A 22,720-nucleotide genomic window follows, 5' to 3' on the forward strand; every position below is an offset into this window, starting at 1 on the left:
TCTTCACGGGAGCCCCCTCCCCCAACATGCTGCTTGAGCATCCTAGCAGCATGGCAGCCAGCTCCCCTTCCTCCAGCCCCCAGGGGAAGTGATCCCACAGAGGGCGAGGAGGAAGCCACAGCATCTTCTATGACTTAGCCTCCGAGGGTACCATTTCTCCCTTGATAGATCCTGTTCTGGAAAGAGTGGTTGGTTCATAGGCAGGTGGCCTGGTAGAGCTCAGGAGTGCAGCAGGAGTTCAAGAAAAGAGGAGGATGTGAGCAGAGGGCTCCGGATGCACTTCCTGGATGAAGGGGCATTAGAATGGACTTCAGAGGCCAAAATGAGTTCAAGTTGTCCAGGAGCATCAGGGATGCAGGGGTGCCTCTCAGGCATCAGAGCAGCGAAGGGCCAGGAAGTGGGGAGTGACTTGCCAGGGCAGAAGGCTGCATCCTGAGACCGCAGGCAGTGGGGAGCCACAGCTGGTGCTTGAGCGAGGTAAAGTCACAGTGATGGGGAGCAATCAACAACTTGACCATCCTGATCTCTGGGCAGGGTCCTGTCTGCCCTGGACGCGTGAGCCTCACAGAACCCTGCCCCCCACCCCACCCCACCCCAACCCCACTCCTTCATCTTGTCTGCCCTTCTCTGCAGCCCAGCCTTCACCTTCCCCCACCCCATCAACCCCGTGGCCTACCAGCAGATCCTGAGCCAGCAGCGGGGCCTGGGCTCGGCCTTCGGACACACGCCACCCCTGATCCAGCCTTCGCCCACCTTCCTGGCCCAGCAGCCAGTGGCCTTCACCTCCGTCAATGCCACACCCCCCCAGCTCAGCAGCAGCAGCAACTGTCTGAGTGATGCCAATCAGGTAGGGGGGTGCAGGGAGCAGGGGGCCACCAGCTACTCCTATGAACCTAGGGAAGGCCGATCGTGGCCATCTCATGCCAAGAACTTGTGGAAGGACTCTGGGCACAGGCCTGGCCGGCAGGATACCTCTGGGCAGAGACCACGTGGTCACATGGGCCTTGGGCTGGAGGCCCGGTCGGGGGACCCAGCCTGGGGCGTCACACTGCCCCCACTCCCTGTGGGCAGGTGCCCAGCCTCAGTTTCTTGGCCACCTTCTAATAAGACTAATGAGCAAATGGAGAAGCTCTAGGATTCAGAGTCAGGCGTCACACAGGGACTTCATACATAGCACGTAACATGGATGAAACAGATGGAGTCGTGGCTCATACCATGCAGCTTAGTTTTAGAGCATGGCAGCTGTTTTATTTCTTTCCCAGTGGTCCTTGGACAGGCCTGGGCCCACTCACACACGTAGTGCCATGAGCATTTGATGAATGAACGAGGCCCTGTTTTGCAGATGAGGAAATGTAACTGGTGTCACGGAGACAGTATCAGACAGTAAGAAGGTCACAGGCCTCGGAATCAGATAGTGTTTTGAACCCTGATTTGCCCGAAAGCTCTTTCAGCCTGAGCTGACACCCCTGCAGAGTAGGGCCTGTCACCTATATTAAGTCACTGTACCTGGGTCCACCTGGATCCTGGTTAGCACCCATGGTGACAGTTCTTGAGGTGAAGCACAGGCCACTCAGTTTAGGAACAGCTCTTTTCAAGAAAGTTCTCCCCAGGGCTCCAGCCAGCCACCCAGCACCTCCCCCAGATGGTGGCTGTCGGCTTTTGTCACATCCCCTGACACTTGAACTGTGGTGCTGGAGAAGACTCTTGAGAGTCCCTTGGACAGCCAGAAGATCAAACCAGTAAATCCTAAAGCAAATCAACCCTGAATATTCATTGGAAGGACTGATGCTGAAGCTGAAACTACAATACTTTGGCCACCTGATGTGAAGAACTGACTCACTGGAAGACCCTGATGCTGGGAGCGATTGAGGGCAGGGGGATAAGGGGATGACAGAGGATAAGATGGCTGGATGGCATCACCAACTCAATGGACTGAGTTTGAGCAAACTCCAGGAGATGGTATAAGACTGGGAGGCCTGGCGTGCTGCAGTCCATGGGGTCACAAAGAGTCAGACACGACTGAGCAATTGAATAGCTGACACTGTAGCTCTAACCTGCCTGTCCCAAGGGACCACGCTCTTCTGTCCTGCTCCCCGAGTGGCCAGGCCCTATCGTCCTCAAACCCAAGTTGCCCCTGACTCCAAGGGCTGAGAAGTTGAGGCCACTGAGTCAGGAGTGGGGGTCCCCAGCATTTCTCAAAGAGAGGGTCTCCTGCTCCATCTCTGTGGGGTGGGGGCTACATAGTGGGGAGGGGGGCACTGATGGGCCAAGCTCTGGGCTCTCCTGGCCGTACCCCTGGCCTGAGAACCAAGCTGGGGTTGGGGGAGGGAGTGTTTCTGTAACTGCAGTCACAAATGTTGACATAGATGGTCTGTGTGCAGAAGGTCCCAGAGGTAAAACCCCAGGAAAACTTGGGAGGTCCTGCCCGCATGTGATGGGTCCCTCTGTGCTCCCTTCTTTCAGAATAAGCAGAGCAGTGAGTCGGCCGTGAGCAGCACCGTCAACCCCATCATCATTCACAAGCGCAGCAAGGTCAAAACTGAGGCTGACGGCCTGCGGCCAGCCTCCCCACCGACCCTAACACAGGTAAGCTGTCAGCTGTCCTCGGGCCGGGGCCCGGCTCATCCCTTCGGGGCTGTGACCCTGTTGGGAATGGGTGATGGACGGCTTGCATGAATGAATGAGTAAATGAATGACTCATGAGGGCACACTGCGAGTTCAAGGAGGGCTGGAGCTGTGTCCCTGCTCCCTGCACCCCATGTGCTCAGGAGGCAGGGATGCTGGGTCTGCAGCACAAGCCCCAGGTAAAACTGTGCCTGAACGGCTCAGGCCCATCCTCACTCCCTCTCCCTGGAAATCCGTCCCCCACCTTATCTCCTGGACAGTAGGAGTCACATCCGCCCAGAGGCTCCCCCCGCCCTGCCCCGCCCTGCCAGCTTCTGGGTCACTTTGTCTCCTGCGCTGCACAGTCAGCTTTAGAGAGGTGGCGCTTTAGGAACAGTGCCTGGTTTGGCTCTGGGCCCCCCGGGTTTGCACAGGGCCTGGTGGGCAGTAGCTGGGAGGTAAGGTTTTCTAAGGACTCAGTGCCGAGCTGAGGGAGTGAGTATTCCAGGGTGCAGGAGGGGAGAGCGGACAGGTCCTGGTGGGAAGGAGAGGAACAGAGCCGCCTGAGGCCCACAGTGGACCTCTGAGGTCCCTGGAGATCCTGCCACTTGTTCCAACACCAGGCTGGCAGGCATGCAGCCCCAGCTCCTGGGCAGGTCAGCGTGTGGACTGAGCCCCGGAGCCGCCTCTCACGGTACCGCCACCCATTACTGCAGAATCAGCAGCTGTGACACCAAGTGGCCTGGGGGCCTCTGGTCCCCATCTCCCCTACATCTGCCGGACCATCCTTTATCAAACCTGTAAGCCATCGGGCATGCTCCGGGCACTTAATTTTTATGAAATATTAGGTTCTGTTATTGTCAGGCAAACACAGGGGTTGGTGACAAATTCTCCTCCCTTCACTGACGCCAAAGCATCTCCGCGTGATGCATGGTCTCCACGTGGCTGGCCATCATCGGGGGCCGTTGAAATTGATGAGGACAGCATGCATCCAGGGGAGATAAATGCACTGGAGCTGTGGGGACAGGACTGCAGGGCATCGGGGGTCGGCGCAGGCAAGGGCGCTCAGCCCCGGGGAGCCTGCTGCCCTTCCTCACTCAACCTGGCATCGGGGGGTGGGGTGGGGGATGGCACAGAGCGCCCTCCCTCCTGCCCAGCTCGGCTCCCACCTCGTGTCAGGAAAGGACAGGTGTTTATCACCAGGAGGCCGTCACCATGTGACTAGGGCCCGACTCGTTTGCTCCCTGACTCACTTGCAAGGCAGACAGGCTCTTTCTCTTGGCAGAACAGAACAAGTCCCTCCCCGGCTTCAGCCCTCAGACTCCTGGGCTAGGATGCCGCCCCACTGAATCTGGAGGTCTGGCCCCTGCTCAGGTCCTCTGCTCAGGCCCACCTGGCAGCCTTTTCACACCTTTTCCGAAATAAGCAGATCAGGCAGCTTGAAGATTTATAAGGTTATCTCCAGTTTTTCTGGAAGTGCAGAGGCTTTCTGAGGCCCCTCCCATTGCTAGGCATTCTGGACAGAAGGTTCCTGCCCCTCCTTTTAAGGTGGGCTGAGTGCTGCTGCCTGGGGACTTACTGAACATGTCATCATTTTCCAGAACGCAAACATTGATTGTAAGGTGCTCTGGGAAATGACACCTAAAACCCGCCTCTTGTCACCAGCCCAGGTTGGATACATGAGACAAGTGCTCGGGCCTGGTGCACTGGGAAGACCCAGAGGGATGGGGTGGGGAGGGAGGTGGGAGAGGGGACTGGGATGGGGAATACATGTAAATCCATGGCTAATTCATTTCAATGTATGACAAAAACTACTGTAATGATGTAAAGTAATTAGCCTCCAACTAATAAAAATAAATGGGGAAAAAAAAAAAAAAACCCGCCTCTTGGAGGAGGCCTTGAAACATTTTGGAAAGCCGGTCCTGGGTGCGAGTCCGCATCAGCCGTGGGAGGGTCACGGGGCTGGTTTCTGCCCCAAGAAATGCACTCAGCTTTGGAGGGAGGCTGAGGTGTGGGTTGCAGCCTCCGATTCATTGAATCTCTGGAGCCTGCGGGGGCTGGGGTGCCTGGCTGTGGAGGGAGGGTATCTGTCCCCGCACTCAGCCTGAGCTATGAATGCTTTCCCTGGAGGCTCTTTTGAAAAACAGAACATTCCTGCCATTTTGGAAATAGTTTGCAAGTAAAACAGGTCCCCTAACCTCTGCCCCTTTGCCTGGCTTTGCCCCGAGCCTGCCCCGTAGGCCTGGGGGTCCTGGGGAGGCCTCGGCCTGTTCTGGGGGGCCTCACCAGGCCTGCCTCCCAACCTGGCTGTCTGTGCCTCTCCCCAGGCCCTCTCCTGGAACCACTAGATTGTGCCGGGCTCCCGGCTTTGAGGCTGTCCCCCGCCCCACGAGCTCTGTTAGCATCAGCTGGGTCGGGGGTGGCCCTGCGGGGTTTACTCTCAGCCTGCGGCCGCTTTGGCAGAAAAAGGCTTTGTCCTCTTTGAAACACGTTTTGGTGCCTGTAATCAGTGGAAGGTGCACCTTAGGGGCCGCTCCTTCCCCCTGAAATGGGCACATGTGGGCTCCAGCGTGGCCAGAAACATGAACCCAGACCTAGGTAAGCACAAATGCACTGTGTTGTGGAGGGAACGGTCAGCCTCCGCTTGCATGTTAGGGTGCCTGGCTGTGGCTACAGCATACAAACACCCACATTTTAGGCCTGTTGCAGGGAAGCCGATGCTGGGAGAGTACTCTGGTTGCCATGGATGACCCTGGGAGGAGGGGACAGTACAAGGATAAGGCCAGGCCAGTGTGTGTGGAGTTTCCTTTTGCCTCCAAACAAGAGCCAAACCTGTTCACATACATGCTGTGAACACAAATGCCCCATCCCAGCCTGTGGGGCCCACCCAGCTCTCCCTGGAGGAGACCATATCCGATAAGCAAAAGTTCACTTGTCCTGTTCTCGTAGCCGTGTCCACTGGACCCAGGATGTGATGGGACACCTGCTTGATGACAAGTCAGCATATGTGCATGCTTGTGTGTGCAGGTGCATGATGTGTATGTGAGCGCAGGTGTGGCTCCACCGAGCCCAGCCCATGGGTCCTTGGCATAGCCTTCACGGGGCTGACAGTGACCTTTCCCCGGGACTGGCTGGCTGCCCAAGGCTCACGTGGGTGTGCTCTGCCCCACTCCCCCAGGAGCAGCTGGCTGACCTCAAGGAGGACCTGGAGCGAGACGACTGCAAGCAGGAGGCTGAGGTGGTCATCTATGAGACCAACTGCCATTGGGAGGACTGCGCCAAGGAGTATGGCACCCAGGAGCAGCTGGTGCACGTAAGCCCCTCAGCAGCCTCACGGAGCCTCCAGCTCCTCCGCAGAGAGCACGGGCTCCCAGAGGCGCCCGACCGCCCCCTGGGCGGGGGGGGACTACTTACCAGAGCCTTACTTATGTCTAAAATGGGGCTTATAAGTACGTATGTAGTCCAAGAGATGAAAAAAGTAAGGAGAAAGTTAGAAGGAAAAGGAGCAATAAAATAAAGCCCCGAATAAAGTTAGTTAAAAACCAAGTATTCTGAGCTAGAGATCACATACACATCTCATTTTTTTTTAAGCTTCCTGGCAGGCAGTGCAAAGAGGGAAAGAGGATTGGTTAAGTCAGCCAGTGCCCACAAGATAATAACAAACTTATCACTGAAATCAGAAAGAAGTTTCTCCCATGGAGGAAGGAATTGGTCATTTCCTCTTGGAGACCATGCACAGATTCTCAGTGTCCATGGGTGCAGTTGAATGTATACACCCATACAAGGACTGAGCTGCTTAAAAATGCCTAGTACTGACAGATCAGGAGACCAGAGAAGATCATGAGAACTGGGTGTGCCTCGAAACTCCCTACAGCTGCAGCCACTGCGGGCTAACTTGTGCAGTGGAAAAAGCAGGGACAGGGGCTTAAGGCAGGAGGTGCCTGGCCTCCTACCTGACCCCACCACAGCTAGCCAGGCTGTTCTGAACAAGTGACTGCACCTCTGGGAGCCTCAGGTTTTCCCTCCTGTAAGTAGAGGTGGAGCCCACCCTACGGAGGGCTGAAGGCTGACTATGATACCTGCATAAACACTTAGCAGAGAGCAACCCTCCAAACACAGCAGGTCTCCTAGCTCTTCATCCCTGTTCCCCACACCAGCCGAGTGTTCTCCTCTGCATCTAGAAAACAACTTTAAGTCAAGAATAAGTCTCCCCCAGTCCCAACACACACACTTTAGTGAGTGAGTGTCTATAAAGATGAACCTACACCAAGCTGACAGCTCAACGGCTGGGTAAATACACAAAACTACACACACACACACACACAGTGGTCACACCCACAGGCCATCCCACATGCGTTACCTCCTCCCCAGGTCTGTGAAATCAACATTTAAGACACTGCCCACTCCCCCTGCTTACTTTCGTCATGAGCTTGCACTCAAAGACTGTAGGATTCTTTTGCGTTGGGGTTTTTCTCCCCAGATTCTCAGCCAGGGGGCTGGAGTTTCTTAGCAATCCATTGCTGCTGATGTTGAACCTTTAAAGCAGGGTCTTATCTAACCCCTCAGGGACTCGAAGATAAGTTTTCAGCCTGTGCCACCTCTTTGGGTTAAACAAGTCTTGAGGTGGAGTCTGGGCCACGGGAGCTGTGAGCTTTAAGCCGATAAGATGAAGGGAGGAGAAAGAGAAGATCTGAGGTGGGGAGAGGGCCCAAGCGGAGGGGTGGAGTCAAAGTGAAAGTCGCTCAGTCGCGTCCGACTTTTTGCGACCCAGTGGACTATACAGTCCATGGAATTCTCCAGGTCAGAGTACTGGAGTGGGAAGCCATTCCCTTCTCTGAGGGATCTTCCCAACCCAGGGATGGAACCCAGGTCTCCCGCATTGCAGGCAGACTCTTCACCATCTGAGCCACCAGGGAAGCCCAGCGGAGTGGAGGGGAGGATGTAAAAGATGCTCTAGCAAGGACTGAGCCGGCTCCAACGAGCAGGGAGGGGATTCCTCATGGAAAGGCAGACAGTCCAGAAGTGGGAAGCAGGGCTCCAGCTGCAGGCTCCTACCAGGGCCCAGGGCTGTCACTGGGGCTGTAGGTGACCACCTGCGTCTGGCGGTGGAAGGAGCAGGGTCCCACGAGGAGGGCAGCCTGCTCTGCCCAGCTCCATCTCTCTCTCTGCCCCCTGAAAAGATGGATGGCCCAGGCACACACATAAGCTAGAGCCCCTAGTCAATTATTAACAATTTGTTGCTAAATAAACCAATAAGAAAAAAATGAAAGGCATTGTCAGGAAGCATTTTGATCATTTGAAAAGCTTTCAGAATGGAAAGTGAGGCTAATATGGAAAGATTTCCCTGGAAGTTCAAAGCGATGTAGATTTTGCTTATCTCGGTGTCAGCATTTGTATGCATAACAGTCTGGCTTGTCACCTGGGGCAGAAGGGCCCAGCGGTTTTCTGTCTCACAAGGAGAGAGGCTGCCCGTGTCCACATGCTCAGCTCTGGGCAGCCTTGTAGGCTGCAAAGATCTACAGCAGCGCTGTCCAAGAGAAAGACACTGCCAGCCCCAATGCCAGGCACACATGTAATCTTACATTAGCTAGGAGCACATTTAAAAAGAGGGAAAGGAGACAGGTAAAATCAATTGGAATCATATAGTTTGTTTAACCCAATATATCTAAAATATTATCCTTCCTGCATGCAATCAATATAAAACAAACTTTCTGAGCAATTTCACATCATTTTTTTTTCATTCTCAGTCTGTGAAACAGGTATGTGGCTTACACTTCCAGCCCTCCCTGGTTGGGACCTTTCAGGGTTTCAACAGCCACAAGTGGAAAATGGCTACGACCTAGGCCAATGCAGGTCCAGAGGTGGGGGGAGGAAGTGGAAGCTGGGGGAGGGAATGGGGACCAAGAGAACAAAGAGGATGGGGATGGAAGGGGCACTGGGCCCCGCCTCCTAGCTCCTCGGGGACCTAAAGCTACAGGTAGGACACAGATAGGGCCTCAAGAGACTTCCTGGTGACTGTCAGAGAGAACCCCCAGTGGAGAGGACCAGTATACTTTGTCATTCTGCTGTGTGAGTGACAAATGCCAGTTACCATCCCCAGTTAAATGGTCAGCCTGAAAGATCAAGGCCATATAGGTCCCAAGGCCCTACCCAAGTAGCCACGTGTTCCCAGCTCAGAAGTGGTAACAGCTCTGCTCCCATGAGGACAGCAGGCTTCAGTTACATCATCAAAGCAAACAACTGGAAACCAAATGTCTACCGAGAGTGGCTTGTCCTGTTGCCTGTATCAGAAAACCTCCATGGCCCATTGCTCCCCATCATCGGAGAAACTGCCAAGCGGGGGGACAGGTGATGGGCCCAGGGCGCTGTGGTTGGGGTGGGTCTGAGGCCTACCTGTCCAGGGAAGGCTGACTGGCCATGCACTTCCCTGCCTTGCCCAGAATGGCTCCACCTGAGAGGCAGGGCCACCCCACTCACCCACCAGCCCCCACCCTGCCCCTGCAGAGTGAGCTGGATGTCTTGGGCTGTCCCGCCTTGCTTTCTGGGCATTTTATCCCTGGGACAGCACTACACAGTGCCCAGGGGATGCTGTCAGTCAGACCCTAGCTCTGTCCTAGGCAAGCCACTTTTAACAATCTGGGCTTTTGTGAAAAGAAGACAAAGCTAACATCTCACGGGTCACTATCAAAAAGAAGAGGATGCATTTATGTTTCTGTTGTAATAAAAATGTTAGCGAACTCCCTGACAGTCCAGTGGTTAGGACTTGGCAGTTTCACTGCCAGCATCCTGGGTTCAATCCCTGGTCAGGGGACTGAGACTCCACAAGCTGTGGGGCCTTAAAAGAAAAAAAAATTGTTATTTAAAACTTTCTGGAGCCATAGGGGCAGTCTTGGGAGAGGCTGCTCATGTACCCACTGTGAGCAGGTCTGCCTCAATGCAGCTAATAAATGCCTGCTATTTGCAGCCTGGAAGCATCATCATATGAAGTTTTCCATAGACTAGAGCCCAGCCCAGACTGGGATGAGCGGGGGCGGCTCTGACCGTCATGGATGGTCGTTTTAATGACTAATGAGAAAAAGCAGCTGAGATAACTCACGGGGAGGCGTGGCCGGCATGTGGGTGCTGGTCCGTGTGGTGGGTGGTCTGCACAGACCAGGTGAGGTCTGGAGGGGTGGGTGGCTGGGCTCATCCCGCTCGTGGGCTTGTTCCTGGCAGCACATTAACAACGAGCACATCCACGGGGAGAAGAAGGAGTTCGTGTGCCGCTGGCAGGCCTGCACGCGCGAGCAGAAGCCCTTCAAGGCGCAGTACATGCTGGTGGTGCACATGCGCAGACACACGGGCGAGAAGCCGCACAAGTGCACGGTGAGTGGCCCGGGCTGGCCCCCCGGCCAGGTGACGTGGGGCAGGGTGGACATCGCTGACCACAGAAGGACCCGGTGGAGCAGCTTTGGAACAGTGGGACAAGATTGTCAATGGGCCTCCTGTCTGCTCCTGCCTGGTTTGGGGGCCTAGGGGCCCCTCGTTCTGTCTGCGGCCCCATTCACTCACTTACTCTCCCTGAGGCGCGTGTGCATCCTCCAGGCACCTGTGGGGGAGGTGCGCTGGTGTCTCTGTGACCAGGAGCCCCAAAGCTATGCCCCGCTCAGCGGCTGGCCTGCAGGCTGTCCTCTGCACAGAGAAGAGTTTCACTGGAGAGTCACAGGTTGAGTGATGATGGTTTAAAAGTCACTTTGGCCGACTTAAAAAAAAAAAATGTGAACACAATTATAAGGCCTTTTGGACAATCTCTTATGGAGTCAACAGGATTTGTGACTATTTGGTGAGACCTTTATTTAACACGGAGAAGCCTGGTAGGCTGCAGTCCATGGGGTCTCGAAGAGTCAGACATGACTGAGCGACTTCACTTTCACTTTTCACTTGTATGCACTGGAGAAGGAAATGGCAACCCACTCCAGTGTTCTTGCCTGGAGAATCCCAGGGATGGGGTCGCCCAGGGATGGGGTCGCACAGAGTCGGACATGACTGAAGTGACTTAGCAGTAGCAGCAGTTATTTAACACACAGGAATTTCTCCCTCTTTCAAAGGAGCAGGCCATTTTTATATCTTCTTTGAGGAAGACTCTATTCTAATATTTTGTCTGTATTTAAATTATTTGTCTTTTTGTTGTTCAATTGTAGTAGTTTTACTAGACTCTAATTGGCTATATGATTTACAGGTATTTTCTATACTATTCTATAGATATGCTATTTATGTTCTATAAAACCTATTCTGTAGGTTTTCTTTTGATTTTCTTCATAGTTTCCTTCGAAGGATAGAAGTTTTTGATGTTCAGAGAGTTTGTTTTATTGATATTGCTTGTGCTTTTGGTATCATATCTAATAAACTACTGCCAAATGCAAGGTCACAAAGATTTATCCCTGTTTTCTGCTGGGAGTTTTATGGTTTATAGGTATGTAGTTTTATTTATATGAACATATAAATATATACACATATATATTTTTAATAGTGTAGCTCTTCCATTTAGGTCTTTAACCCATATTCATTTAACTTGTATATGGTGTGAAGTAAGGATCCAGCATCATTCTTTTGCATGATGTTACAGAGTTGTCCCACCCCATTTGTTGAAGGGACTGCTCTTTCCCCATCCAATGGTCTTAGATCCTTGTTGAAACCCAGTTGACCCTAAATGTGTGAGTTTCTTTGTAAACTATCAGTTCTGTTCCATTGATTGCTACATCTGTCCTTATGCCAGCACCTCACATGGCCTTTTTTAATTGAAGAATGGTTGATTTACAGCATTATGTTAATTTCTGCTGTATAGAACAGTGACTCCGTTATACACACACACACATATATATATATTCTTTTTTATATTCTTTTCCATTATGATTTATCTTAGGAGATCAGATATAGTTCCCTGTGCTATACAGTTGCTTGATTACTATAGTTTTGTTGCAAGTTTTGAAATTGGGAAGTGTCGGTCTTCCAAATTTGTCCTTCTTTTGCAAAATTATTTTTGCTTTTCTGAGTCCTTTGCAGAAGTTGTTTTCTTAAGATCCTGAGTGGTAGCAAGCCATAGCCCTCCGAATGAGCTGTGAGCTGCAGAAACGGAAGGCCTGGGAGCCAAGTGTGCTCAGCCACACTGGTCAGGAATGAAGGGGTGGATGGGAGGGATGAAAGTTCCTGCTGGGGTTTATGTGTCATTCTGGGGGCAGTTTTCACAGCTACACTGGATGCAGTTGCAGTATCTTTGGAGTAGGTAACTCTAGAAATGATCCTTCCCTCCCTCCCTTCCTGCCCCTCTCTCTGGCTCCCTCTTCCTTTCCTAAAATGTTTCTTGAGTGCCAAAAATGTTTCTCTTTGCCAGGCAAGATTCCTCGGAACACAGAAATGAATAGGACCTAGAAGGTATCTGCTCTCAGGGAGCTTGTATCCTTGTGGGAAGGCCAGATAACAAAACGATTAAGATAATTATAAACTGCATTAGGCAGTATAAAGAAAAAAGGGTGTTATTATAATTAAGAAAATCAAAGAATTGCTCTCGGAGGAGTTGACCCCAAAGACTGAGAGGGGGTGGGCTGGGCCAAGGCCAGGGTGAGTGGGGACAGGAAAAAGCTTCCAGCCAGAGAGGATGGTGTGTGCAAGGCCCCTCATGCAGAAGAACTTAGTAGGGTCAAGGACTAAAAAGGACAGAGACATGGCCTGAGCCAGGGTCAAGGTGACCTGCTCCCTCAGCAATGTGAGGGACACTGGATTTTATTCTTGGCACATTTTAATGCATAAGAAAGTTCTAATCAGGGAGGGGCATCAGGAAACTGTTGAAAATGATATTTACTGAGTTTTTAATCATATGGGAAGAGTCTTATAATGTGCTGTTGATTTTAACAAGCAGAATAAGCAGCTGAATGCTCGAGATGTTCTAGTTCAGGTTTTTAAAATGTGACGGGATGACCTGCAGGGTCCCAGAATGAGACTTGCCTGGAGGTCAGCAGTGCCTGTCCTGGGCCATGGAAGGTTTCATTTGCCTCCTTGCACTCTTCAGTCTTCAAGTTTTCGAGATGCGTCATTTACGTGATCAGGAGGGAAGGGAGATGTTGAGAGCCACGCTCCTGGCTGCACCTGTGGGGCAGAGCGGACCCCGGGGCTGGGAGGCAGCAGTGGACCAGCCCGCAGGCAGGGCTCCCCACACTGTATCTGGGACTCGCTGTGTCTGCCCTCACTGACCAAACCCTTCTGTTCCCAGTTCGAGGGCTGCTCAAAGGCCTATTCCCGCCTGGAGAACCTGAAGACTCACCTGCGCTCCCACACCGGGGAGAAGCCGTACGTGTGTGAACACGAGGGCTGCAACAAAGCCTTCTCCAACGCCTCAGACCGCGCCAAGCACCAGAACCGCACCCACTCCAACGAGGTACCCGTCTGGGGCCCCGGCATCATTACCCTCACCCCATGGCCGTTGGGTAGCCTGCAGATGTCACTCCCTGCCACCCCCTGCCGTGGGGGCCCAGCACACAGCCGCAGCCCCTGTCCCCACAGTCCAACAGCTGCTGATGCACGCTCCAGCTCCTGGTGCTGCCTGGCCTGCGGTGGCTGGCAGCCTCCCTTCCGTGGGGCCCAGAGCCCCCGGCAGAGCTGAGGGAGCCCGTGGTGTGGGCTGTACCTGCCTCCCAGTCTCTCCTCGGGTCAACCACCGTCACTCAGGTAGACTCACGAAAGGGTGTCTCTAAAAGGTTAGGCACATTTTGGACCCCAAATGGACTTGCTTTGATTAGAAGTCAGAGGAATTCTCAAAAGTATCAACTCAAGACTGTCTAAAGACAAGAGATAGCTTGGAAAGGTGTGTGTGTTTGCACGTATGTGTGCGCCTGTGTGCACGTGGTTGTATGTATTATGCGGGGAGGAGGTATGTATATGTACTTGTAAGTATGTGTACACATGTGGGTGTTTATATACATGTTCAAGTGTGTGTGTGTGTGTGTGTGTGTGGATGTGCATACCTGTGTGTATATGTCTGTGTGTATACATGTAGACAAGAGTCTGTTTATATGTGGATCTCGTGTGTGTGGGGGTGTGTGTGTGTGTGTGTGTGTGTGAGCTCAGGACTGCGCGTCAGAAACCCCGGGTTTTCATCCCACTCCTGGGTGACTTGAAGCCAGTGTCCTTGCCTCTCTGAACCTCTTTCCTCATGAGAGAGAGGAGGGTGTTCAGCGCTGTCTCACTGACGTGTAAGGAGGTGATACACTCACTGATACTAAAAATCCCGACATGCCGATGGCTAAGCTGATCACGCCAGGCACTGTGTTCCTTCCCTCCACAGGCTCTGATCCGTGTCTCCAGTCTGGGGAGGTGGGGCTGAGGGTCTCGTTAACCACATGCTTACCTTCAAGAAAAGGTGGCAGGCGAGCCCGGTGGAGTGTGGCTCCATCGAGGGGTCCAGCGCCTCCCGACAAGGGCGCCGCCAGCTCTGCGGAAGGACCGGCATCAGGACGACGCGCAGGGCTCCCCTGAGGAGTCTGCCTTCCTGCCTCGTGCGTGACGCCTCTTCTCTTCCCAGAAACCCTACATCTGCAAGATTCCAGGCTGCACCAAGCGGTACACAGACCCCAGCTCCCTCCGGAAGCACGTGAAGACGGTGCACGGCCCAGACGCTCACGTCACCAAGAAGCAGCGCAACGATGTGCACCTCCGCGCCCCCCTGCTCCGGGAGAATGGGGACAGCGAGGCCGGCGCCGAGCCCGGCCGGGGCTCCGAGGACAATGCCGAGGCCAGCAGCACTAGCCAGGCCGTGGAGGACGGCTTGCACGTCAAGGCCATCAAGACCGAGCGCTCCGGGGTAAGCCGACTGGGCGGCAGAGACCCGGTCCACGCCCCGCCCCAGGAGGCCATGCCCCGCGGCAGGAGGGCGATGCCATCTGCCCGGCCCCCGCCGGAAGCACAAGGATGTCCCTCCTCTCTCCAGCCCAGCATCCCTCCCTTCACCACCTCGGGCCCCCACCGAACCTGTCTTGAGCCAAGTGGGTCCCATTCTGCTGGGCTGACCGTGGGGAACAGGATGCCTGCCCCGACTCGGTCAGTCTGCAGGGGGCGGGTGGGTCCCGGTGGCTGACTTTCCCACCGGCCCCCCGGGCTCCGCAGCCGCCCCCCACCCTTCTGTCCTGTCTCTGCGTCCTTGCCCTTCCGGCCTGCACCTCTTTTGTTCTAACCACCTGTTCTTTGTCTCCGCCTCTTTCTCCTGACTACCTCCCCTAAGGATAGACGGTACTGAGGTGAGCAAGGAGCTGGGTGGGGCTGCGGGAGGGCTGGCATGAGTCAGGGCGGCTGGGGTGCTTGTCCAGGCTCCTCAAGGGCCAGGAAGGCAGCTTTGGTTAGGTAGGCAGCAGGTGCCGCAAGTGGGGCCGTCAGAACAGGTCACAGCTGGCAGCAGGGTTCAAGGGTGCTGTCACAGGAGGAAGCCGTGGGGTCCAAGCCTGCATGAGGATCAGGGCAGAGTGCAGGTGCACATCCAGGCTGCAGAGGAGGGGAGGACAGACCTCCAGGAGGTCTTGAGTCCCGAGGTGAGGAAGGCGGGCAGTGCCATGGGCAGGTGAAAGCACTGCAGCTTCCCTGGAGAGGCCTGGAATGTGGGACCTTCACGCCAGGAGTGAGCCTGAGATGCTTCATCCCACGTGAGCCTTATTTGGGCTCAGATGCCAGGTCCCAGTGAAGGTTGCCCACGTTCTGTGAAGTTCAACACTGTACCCGTTTGCCTTGACTCAGAGGGAGTGCTGGTTTGGGGAGGGTGAGGGCAAGGGCTGCATCCAGCAGCTACAACCCCTGCAGACAAACTCCCTTTCTAACGACCCGTCTCCAGCCTTTTGGGCAGGCAGCAGGTCAGCAGCCTCCACTCTTCCTTGCTTCCTCCAGCAGCCCATCACTGCTGTCAGGATGCTTAAGTCTCCTCTTTTTGTGTTAATTTCACACGGCTGCAGCAGCCTCTGTGGGGCTCAGCTTCCAAGTGTCTTGAAAGCTGAAAGCTCTTCAAGCAGAGCTCCGGCCCAGACACTGGCTGGAAGAGCTTAGGAGCACAGCAGGGAGGCTGTGTGGGGGGAGAGGGGCTGTTGGTGGGAGCCTGACGATTACCTGATGCCTTCTGCTTGCCGGGTTGTCTCCATCTATCCATTGACTCTCTCCAGGGGGCAGCTCAGGTCCAGCTTATCGTTGGGGAAGCCGAGGTTCAGAGAAGTAATGCTTTGAAAGCTCCTCCATGCAGCAGCTTCCTTCTCGCCCCCCACCCCCACCTCCCCAGGTGTGCAGGAGTGCTGTGTTGGGTGGCAGGGCCCGTGGCTTCTCGCACCCTCTGAGTCAGTGCCTTCTTATCACGCCCCCTGCAGCTGTGTCAGTCCAGCCCCGGAGCCCAGTCTTCCTGTAGCAGCGAACCCTCTCCCCTGGGCAGTGCCCCCAACAATGACAGCGGCGTGGAGATGCCGGGGACAGGGCCTGGGAGCCTGGCAGACCTGAGAGCTCTGGAGGACCCGCCGCCAGGGGCTGACTCCTCCGCCCTGGCCGCCCCCTCTGCTGGTGGCCTGCAGCTGCGCAAACACATGACCGCTATGCACCGGTTCGAGCAGCTCAAGAAGGAGAAACTCAAGTCACTGAAGGATTCCTGCTCATGGGCCGGGCCAGCTCCACACACCCGGACCTCCAAGCTGCCTCCCCTCCCAGGAAGTGGTAAGTGGAGGCCCCAGATGCGCTGGTAGGGTGGGAGGGAACCCAGGGCAGCACAGTGTGATTCACACCCACCAAACACCATGTGCTCTTGAGAAGATAGATCTTATGAACCCATTGCACAATTTTGGAAATTGAGGTTCAGAGAGGTGAAAGTGCTTTGCCCAGATCACTGGCAGAGCTGAGACTTAGCCCAGGCGTGAGTGACTCCAAAGCTGATGCTCTTCCAACTACACCGTGCTGCATCCCCATAACTCCTCCAAACAGGCAAACTCAGCTCCCATCATCCTGTACCTCATGATCCATTCACTTGTCTATCAGGCACCTGCCATATATACCATAGCAAAGACCCTCGGCAGGACAGTGAGATATTCTAGTCCCTATGGTGAAAGGCCATGCCAGCAGATGCAGGATGAGCCAAGTAGCACCAAGGACAAAGCTCAGGGTAGTGAGAGAAAGCAGGGCAGCTGGGGAAGAGCTGGGAGGACTTCCTGGAGGAGGCAGCCCTGTCCTCAGCCTCGGGAAGTTAACCAGGCTTTGAGATGGACGATGTCCTCACTGAGCATTTCCAGGGTGTCAACTCTGCTGAGCAGTGTGCTGGGCACCAGCCGCCCTGGGGTGCTGAGCCTCTAGGCTGCCCTTCAGGGACTGATGGCCCGTGTGGTAGGACTGGGTTATAGAGGGGTGACACTGAGAGGCTCTTCCTTGAAGGGAGGATTGTTGCCCCAGCTGTTGGAGGAGCTGCCAGCAGATGGCCTTCAATTCCCAGCCTCCTCCAGAGATTGCCTGGGGTGCTGACAGCTGCCTCACCCAAGGTCACCCCTTCCCAGGGTGGCCCACATCCAGGGACAAATCAGGGATGGAGAGGCCGCTCAAGGCCCAGAGCTCTCCGTGAGATGAGCGCAGCTGTCGCGGGTCCACTGTTGCAGCTGTCTTCTCCCGGCCCACTCTGCAGCCTGTCTGCCCTCCCGTGGCCCTGGGTCCCAGGACGCTCTCTGTAAACAGCCTGCTGGGTAAACAGCCCCGGGGGAGCCCAGCTGGCAGCACCCATCCATGGATGAAGAGGGTGCAGGGAGGCTGTGTTCAGGGCCCTCCTGGGCTCTTTTCCGTATCCCAGTGCTCCCCAGGGAGACATGCCACCCACAGCTGGAGACCGAGAATGGGGCGGAATGAGAGCACAGGGCCTGCCAGCAGCAGTAGACTGGGATCAAGCGTCCTAACTTCCGCTTGTGCCCTGGCAGTAAGTGCCACCATTTGCTCCCGATTGTCCCTTTCTTCCTTTTGTTGAGAAATCATTGACTGGGTGCCAGACCCTATTCCAGGGCTCCAGGCCCAGCAAGCTCAGCGACCTCCAGGCAGTCAAAGCATCGCCTTTTGTGCCCCATCCCCAACGCTGATCGCAGTCCTCTCCCACAGGCTCCGTGCTGGAAAACTTCAGCGGCGGCGGCGGCGGCGGGCCCACGGGGCTGCTGCCCAACCCGCGGCTGTCTGAGCTGTTCCCGGGCGAGGTGACGGTGCTGAGCCACCTGCAGGAACGCCGGGACAGCTCCACCAGCACAGTCAGCTCGGCCTACACCGTGAGCCGCCGCTCCTCCGGCATCTCCCCCTACTTCTCTAGTCGCCGCTCCAGCGAGGCCTCGCCGCTGGGCGCCGGCCGCGCGCACCCTGCCAGCTCCGCTGATTCCTACGACCCCATCTCCACCGACGCATCGCGGCGCTCGAGCGAGGCCAGTCAGTGTGGCGGCGGCCCGGGGCTTCTCCAGCTCACGCCCGCCCAGCAGTACAGCCTGCGGGCCAAGTACGCGGCAGCCACAGGTGGACCGCCCCCCACCCCGCTGCCCGGCTTGGAGCGCACGAGCCTGCGGACCCGGCTGGCGCTCCTGGATGCTCCCGAGCGCGCGCTGCCCGCTGCCTGCCTGCGCCCAGTCGGGCCTCGGCGGGGCAGCGACGGGCCACACTACGGGTCCACGGGGCCAATGCCCGCTTTCCCCCACGAGGCGCCAGGCGGCGGGGCGCGGCGGGCCAGCGATCCCGGGAGGCGGCCTGATGCCCTGGCGGCCCCGCGGGTGCAGCGCTTCCACAGCGCCCTCGACGTGACTCCAGGCACGCTACCGCCACCTTGCGGTCAGGGCCGAGGCCTGCGCCTGCAAAGCCATCCGAACGCCGACGGCAGCCTGGCCCGCAGCGGCTACTCGCCCCGGCCACCCAGCATCAGCGAGAACGTGGTGATGGAAGCCTTGGCGGCGGGGGCGGACGGCACAGGCCCAGAGGTCAGCCTCGGACTGGCAGAGGACGACCTCGTGCTCCCCGATGACGTGGTGCAGTACATCAGGGCACGTACCAGTGGCACCCTGGAGGAGGGTACCCCACCGGTGTACCCCCCAGAAAGCACGTGCTTCTCTGAGAACCCCAAGCTGCCCAGCCCCGGGCTGCACGGCCAGCGCACCATAGCAGCTGCAGACTCGAACGTGGGCCACTCTGCTCCCATGCTGGGAGGCTGCCCGCTGGCCTACGGGGCCCCCTCCAGCCTGAACAAGAACACCATGCCTGTGCAGTGGAACGAAGTGAGCTCAGGCACCGTGGACGCACTGGCCAGCCAGGTGAAGCCTCTGCCCTTCCCACAGGGCAACCTCGCTGTGGTACCGCAGAAGCCAGCCTTTGGCCAGTACCCAGGATACAATCCACAGGGCCTGCAGCCGAGCCCCGGGGGCCTAGACAACTCACAGCCACACCTACAGCCCTGCGGGGGAGCCCCCTCCGCACCCAGGGGGAATTATACACAGCAGCTGCGGCAGCCAGGGGCTGGCGGCCAGTGTCCCAACATGACTGCTGCAGTGAACCCCCACCCCAGCTACGCCCAAGCCCACCCCCAGCTGAGCACCGTGGGTGGGACCCTGAACCAGTTCCCCTCCTCTTACAGCAACATGGCAACCAAGCCAGGCCACCTGGGGCTCCCCCAACAAATGGAAGTTGCTCCTGACCCCACCATGATGGGCAGCAGCCACAGGGAGCTCGGCATGCCCAATTCCAGCCTGGCCGGGATGCCACCACCTCACCCAGCCCAGAACTACCCACAGCAGAGTCATCACCTGCTGACCACCATGAGCCAGGAGGGCTACCACCAAGGCCCCAGCCTGGTGCCCTCCCACCAAGCCGGTTTCATGGAGCCGCAGCAGGGCACGATGGGGGCAGCCGGATCTAGCTTTGGCCTAATGCAGCCCCGGCCACCCCCAGAGCCCGGCCCTGCCGGCCGCCACCGCGGAGTACGTGCTGGGCAGCAGCTGGCCTATGCCAGGGCAACTGGCCATGCCATGGCTGCCATGTCAGCCAACCAGGAGATGGCAGAGTCTGTACCCAAGGGGACAGTGGGCAGCATGTTGTCCCTACCCCCCCAGCCACCCCCGCAGGACACAGGCGGGACCCAGGACCACAGCATGCTCTACTACTACGGCCAGATCCACATGTACGAGCAGAACGGAGGCCCTGAGAACCAGGCCGGCTGCCAAGCCCTGCGGCCCCAGCCAACCCAGCCCCAGGCCTTGCCCTCGCCGGGGGTCGACCAGGTGTCCAGCACCGTGGACTCCCAGCTACTTGAGGCCCCCCAGATTGACTTCGACGCCATCATGGATGACAGCGACCACTCCAGCTTGCTTTCTGGCGCCCTGAGCCCCAGCCTCCTCCACGGCCTCTCCCAGAGCTCCTCCCGCCTCACCACCCCACGCAGCTCCCTGACTCTGCCCTCCATCCCCGCCGGTATCAGCAACATGGCCGTGGGGGACATGAGCTCCATGCTCACCAGCCTGGCCGAGGAGAGCAAGTTCTTGAACATGATGACCTAAGGCCCCGGCCCCTGGCACTGGGCAGACTCAGAGGGACCACCGCTTCCCAGGGCACGGTGCTTTTTTCTGTTTTACCTTTTTCCCCAAAAAGTATTAAATAGGTCTGAGGGAGTTTGGCCAGTGGCTGGTTCAGACCACAAATGCTTTAAGGGCAGGTTTAGGGGCATCCTGTCTGGTCTTCCTTAGATAATCTTTTGGAACTCTCACAATCTCCACGGAAAAGGCAAGGCAGGGGTACAGAACTCATGTACACAGTGCTTCCCAGCCTCTGGTGTTTCTGGGACTGCTCTGTTCTGGCTTTGTCACCTCTGTCATTTGGCTGATGAGGGATAACAATGGCCCAGGGCATTCCAAGCACACAGGGAAAGAGGTGAGAGGAACCACATTTGGGTTTGAATCCAAAAGCCATACCAGATATTCTAATCCAGGAAGATAAGCTTCTTGCTCCGGTGCCTGCAAGGCAAAGGAATTCCTGGCCCATGGGAATTCTTCTGTGAAGCTTAATTGTTGAAGCCTCTGACATCCCTTGCTGTGGAGGGGAATTTTTTTTTTTTTTACCTGGATGGTTTGAAAGCACATCCTTATTACGGGCTTGGTAGAGCTGGTGTCTCTACCCTGCAAAGCCAATTTTGCGGCTGGCTGACTGTCCAAGTGTATATGGATGAGTAAAGTATGAAAACATTGCCCAAAAAAGGAAAGAAAACAGTGTAATACTCAGGGCAAGCCAGAAGCTGCCCAGGCCTCTCCAGACCATGTTTACAGTGTTCATGCATGTAGAATGTAGCCCTTCCTGAAAAGAACACATTTCTAAATACCTCAGGGCTGCTGGAGCTGCTGGGGGTTAGGGATGGACCAAGATGAGCTGAAGTGTGTGATGAAGTGGAGCCTGGGTGAAGAAAGCACTCTGGGGACCCAGCCTCAGGCCGCCCTGGAGGTCTCCCAGTAGGACGAGGGAGTCGCATGTTTACCCAACCCTGTTCCTCCAATGCACTGTCTGCCCACCTTATGGTGGGAAACTGGGGGGCTGGATGCCAGCCTTTGCCCACATTCCTCCAGGCCGTGCTGTCCACTCACCAGCAGCCCGCTGACTGACCCCAAGCTACAACATGCAGTCCTGGTATCTTCTGGTCTCCCTTCCCTCCACCCACCGGTTCATTTCACAGAGAGTAATGATATGCATGGTGTTTGGGGCAGGGGTGGGATTGTGAAGGGGTTGATTCTTGGGACTCTGAGGGACCATCTCTGAATTTTCCTGTTCAGTGTTGACCGAGCCCCACCCGGAAATGGAATTTGGAACTGGCATCAGAAGACATTGTTCCTGAACATATGGGAGGGTGAATGGATGCATCCTCCCCACCACACACGTTCACAAACACCCCACACCTTTCTCATGTTGAATTTGTGGCAACCTCGCTGAATCCACCTGCATCACTATGAACTTGACACTGACTATGAGCCTGGCTTCAACCAGAACATGGCCAAAACCTCACCTGGACCTCTACAACCCAGGACAACAAGGACTTTGTCAGGGTTCAAAGACAAGGTCAAGTTCAAATGACAGCCTGAGACGCCTCCAAGGATCTGGGCTCTGCGGTGCATGTTCTTTCCCTGGGCTAGGATTTCACTGGCCGTTCCCAGTTTGTATATAATCTGTACAGAAGACGGCGTCCCTGAAAATACTGTAGGTGCATCATCTGGTCAGATTTATATCTCCAAAACATTTTTAGCTTTTTCTACATGCTATGAATTGAGATGACATACTCAACTTGTAAATAAGTCGTTTTTTGTACATTAAAAAAAGTAATTTTTTCATAATTTATTTGGTCTGTCTGCTTCTTCCTTGACATTAGTTAATGAAAACCTGGGCAGTAAATTCAGTGCATTTGAACAGGAATGAGGCTGTATTTTTTTCTCAGCAGCATCAAAATTGACTGTCCCGCCTTCACCAGAAAATGTTTAACGCTGGGGCATTTACTGGCTGTTTGTCTGTTGTCTCAGGGCGGAGGCCGGGGAGGGGGAGATGTGAGCAGGCTTTGACATTGTAGCGGGAATATCTTGCTGTTCTTCCAGCCAGGTGGTTGGAATATCTAAGTTGGTTTGCTGATTGTAAGATGCAGCAATGGTCTCAAGCCCTCCTCATGTCAGAAGCCCCTCTTGCCCAGGCAGTCAGATGAGCACACTTGAGTTTGTGGGAGGCAGGGAGAGGAAGACAGGCAGCTCCCTGTCCTCTGGTGCAAAAGCAGAATCAGGCAGGCTGATGAAGCCCTGGATACCCAGCAGCTGGCCACGGGCAGAGGAGCCCGTGGGGAGCAGCCTGATGCAGGGACTCTGAGCCCTTGGGGGTGGTCCTGGCAGGCACAGGGCTACCCAAGTCTGGCGATCCAGCAAGCTGCCACTGAAGCAACTGAGCTACAGCCGTGTGTCTCGGGGACCAGTGAGGGGAACCAATGGGGAGTGGGGTGGGTTCTGGAAGTGGGAGAGGAGAGCCCAGGATGGGGTTGAAAGAAGTAGAAGGCACCTTCTATAGGGCCAGTTAGGCTGGCCTCTGGGATCCCAGCCCGGGCCCCTTAGCG

The 22,720-nt window shown here is 55.8% G+C and overlaps 1 protein-coding gene across 1 annotated transcript in view; it reads left to right on the forward strand.

The window, feature by feature from the left end:
- Positions 1 to 21,966, forward strand: part of GLI2 (GLI family zinc finger 2) — a 71,087-nt gene extending 49,121 nt beyond the window's left edge. Inside the window, exons 5-12 of the mRNA XM_020894702.2 lie at positions 634 to 847; positions 2,464 to 2,586; positions 5,783 to 5,917; positions 9,820 to 9,969; positions 12,851 to 13,015; positions 14,159 to 14,437; positions 15,975 to 16,311; positions 17,725 to 21,966. Of these exons, the coding sequence (XP_020750361.2) occupies positions 634 to 847; positions 2,464 to 2,586; positions 5,783 to 5,917; positions 9,820 to 9,969; positions 12,851 to 13,015; positions 14,159 to 14,437; positions 15,975 to 16,311; positions 17,725 to 20,147 (3,826 nt within the window). The 3' untranslated portion in view covers positions 20,148 to 21,966. The remainder of the gene's footprint in view (positions 1 to 633; positions 848 to 2,463; positions 2,587 to 5,782; positions 5,918 to 9,819; positions 9,970 to 12,850; positions 13,016 to 14,158; positions 14,438 to 15,974; positions 16,312 to 17,724) is intronic.
- The last annotated feature ends 754 nt before the right edge of the window (positions 21,967 to 22,720 follow it).

Source organism: Odocoileus virginianus, chromosome 13 (genome assembly GCF_023699985.2).
Source record: "Odocoileus virginianus isolate 20LAN1187 ecotype Illinois chromosome 13, Ovbor_1.2, whole genome shotgun sequence".
In the NCBI taxonomy this organism is placed as follows: Eukaryota; Metazoa; Chordata; class Mammalia; order Artiodactyla; family Cervidae; genus Odocoileus; species Odocoileus virginianus.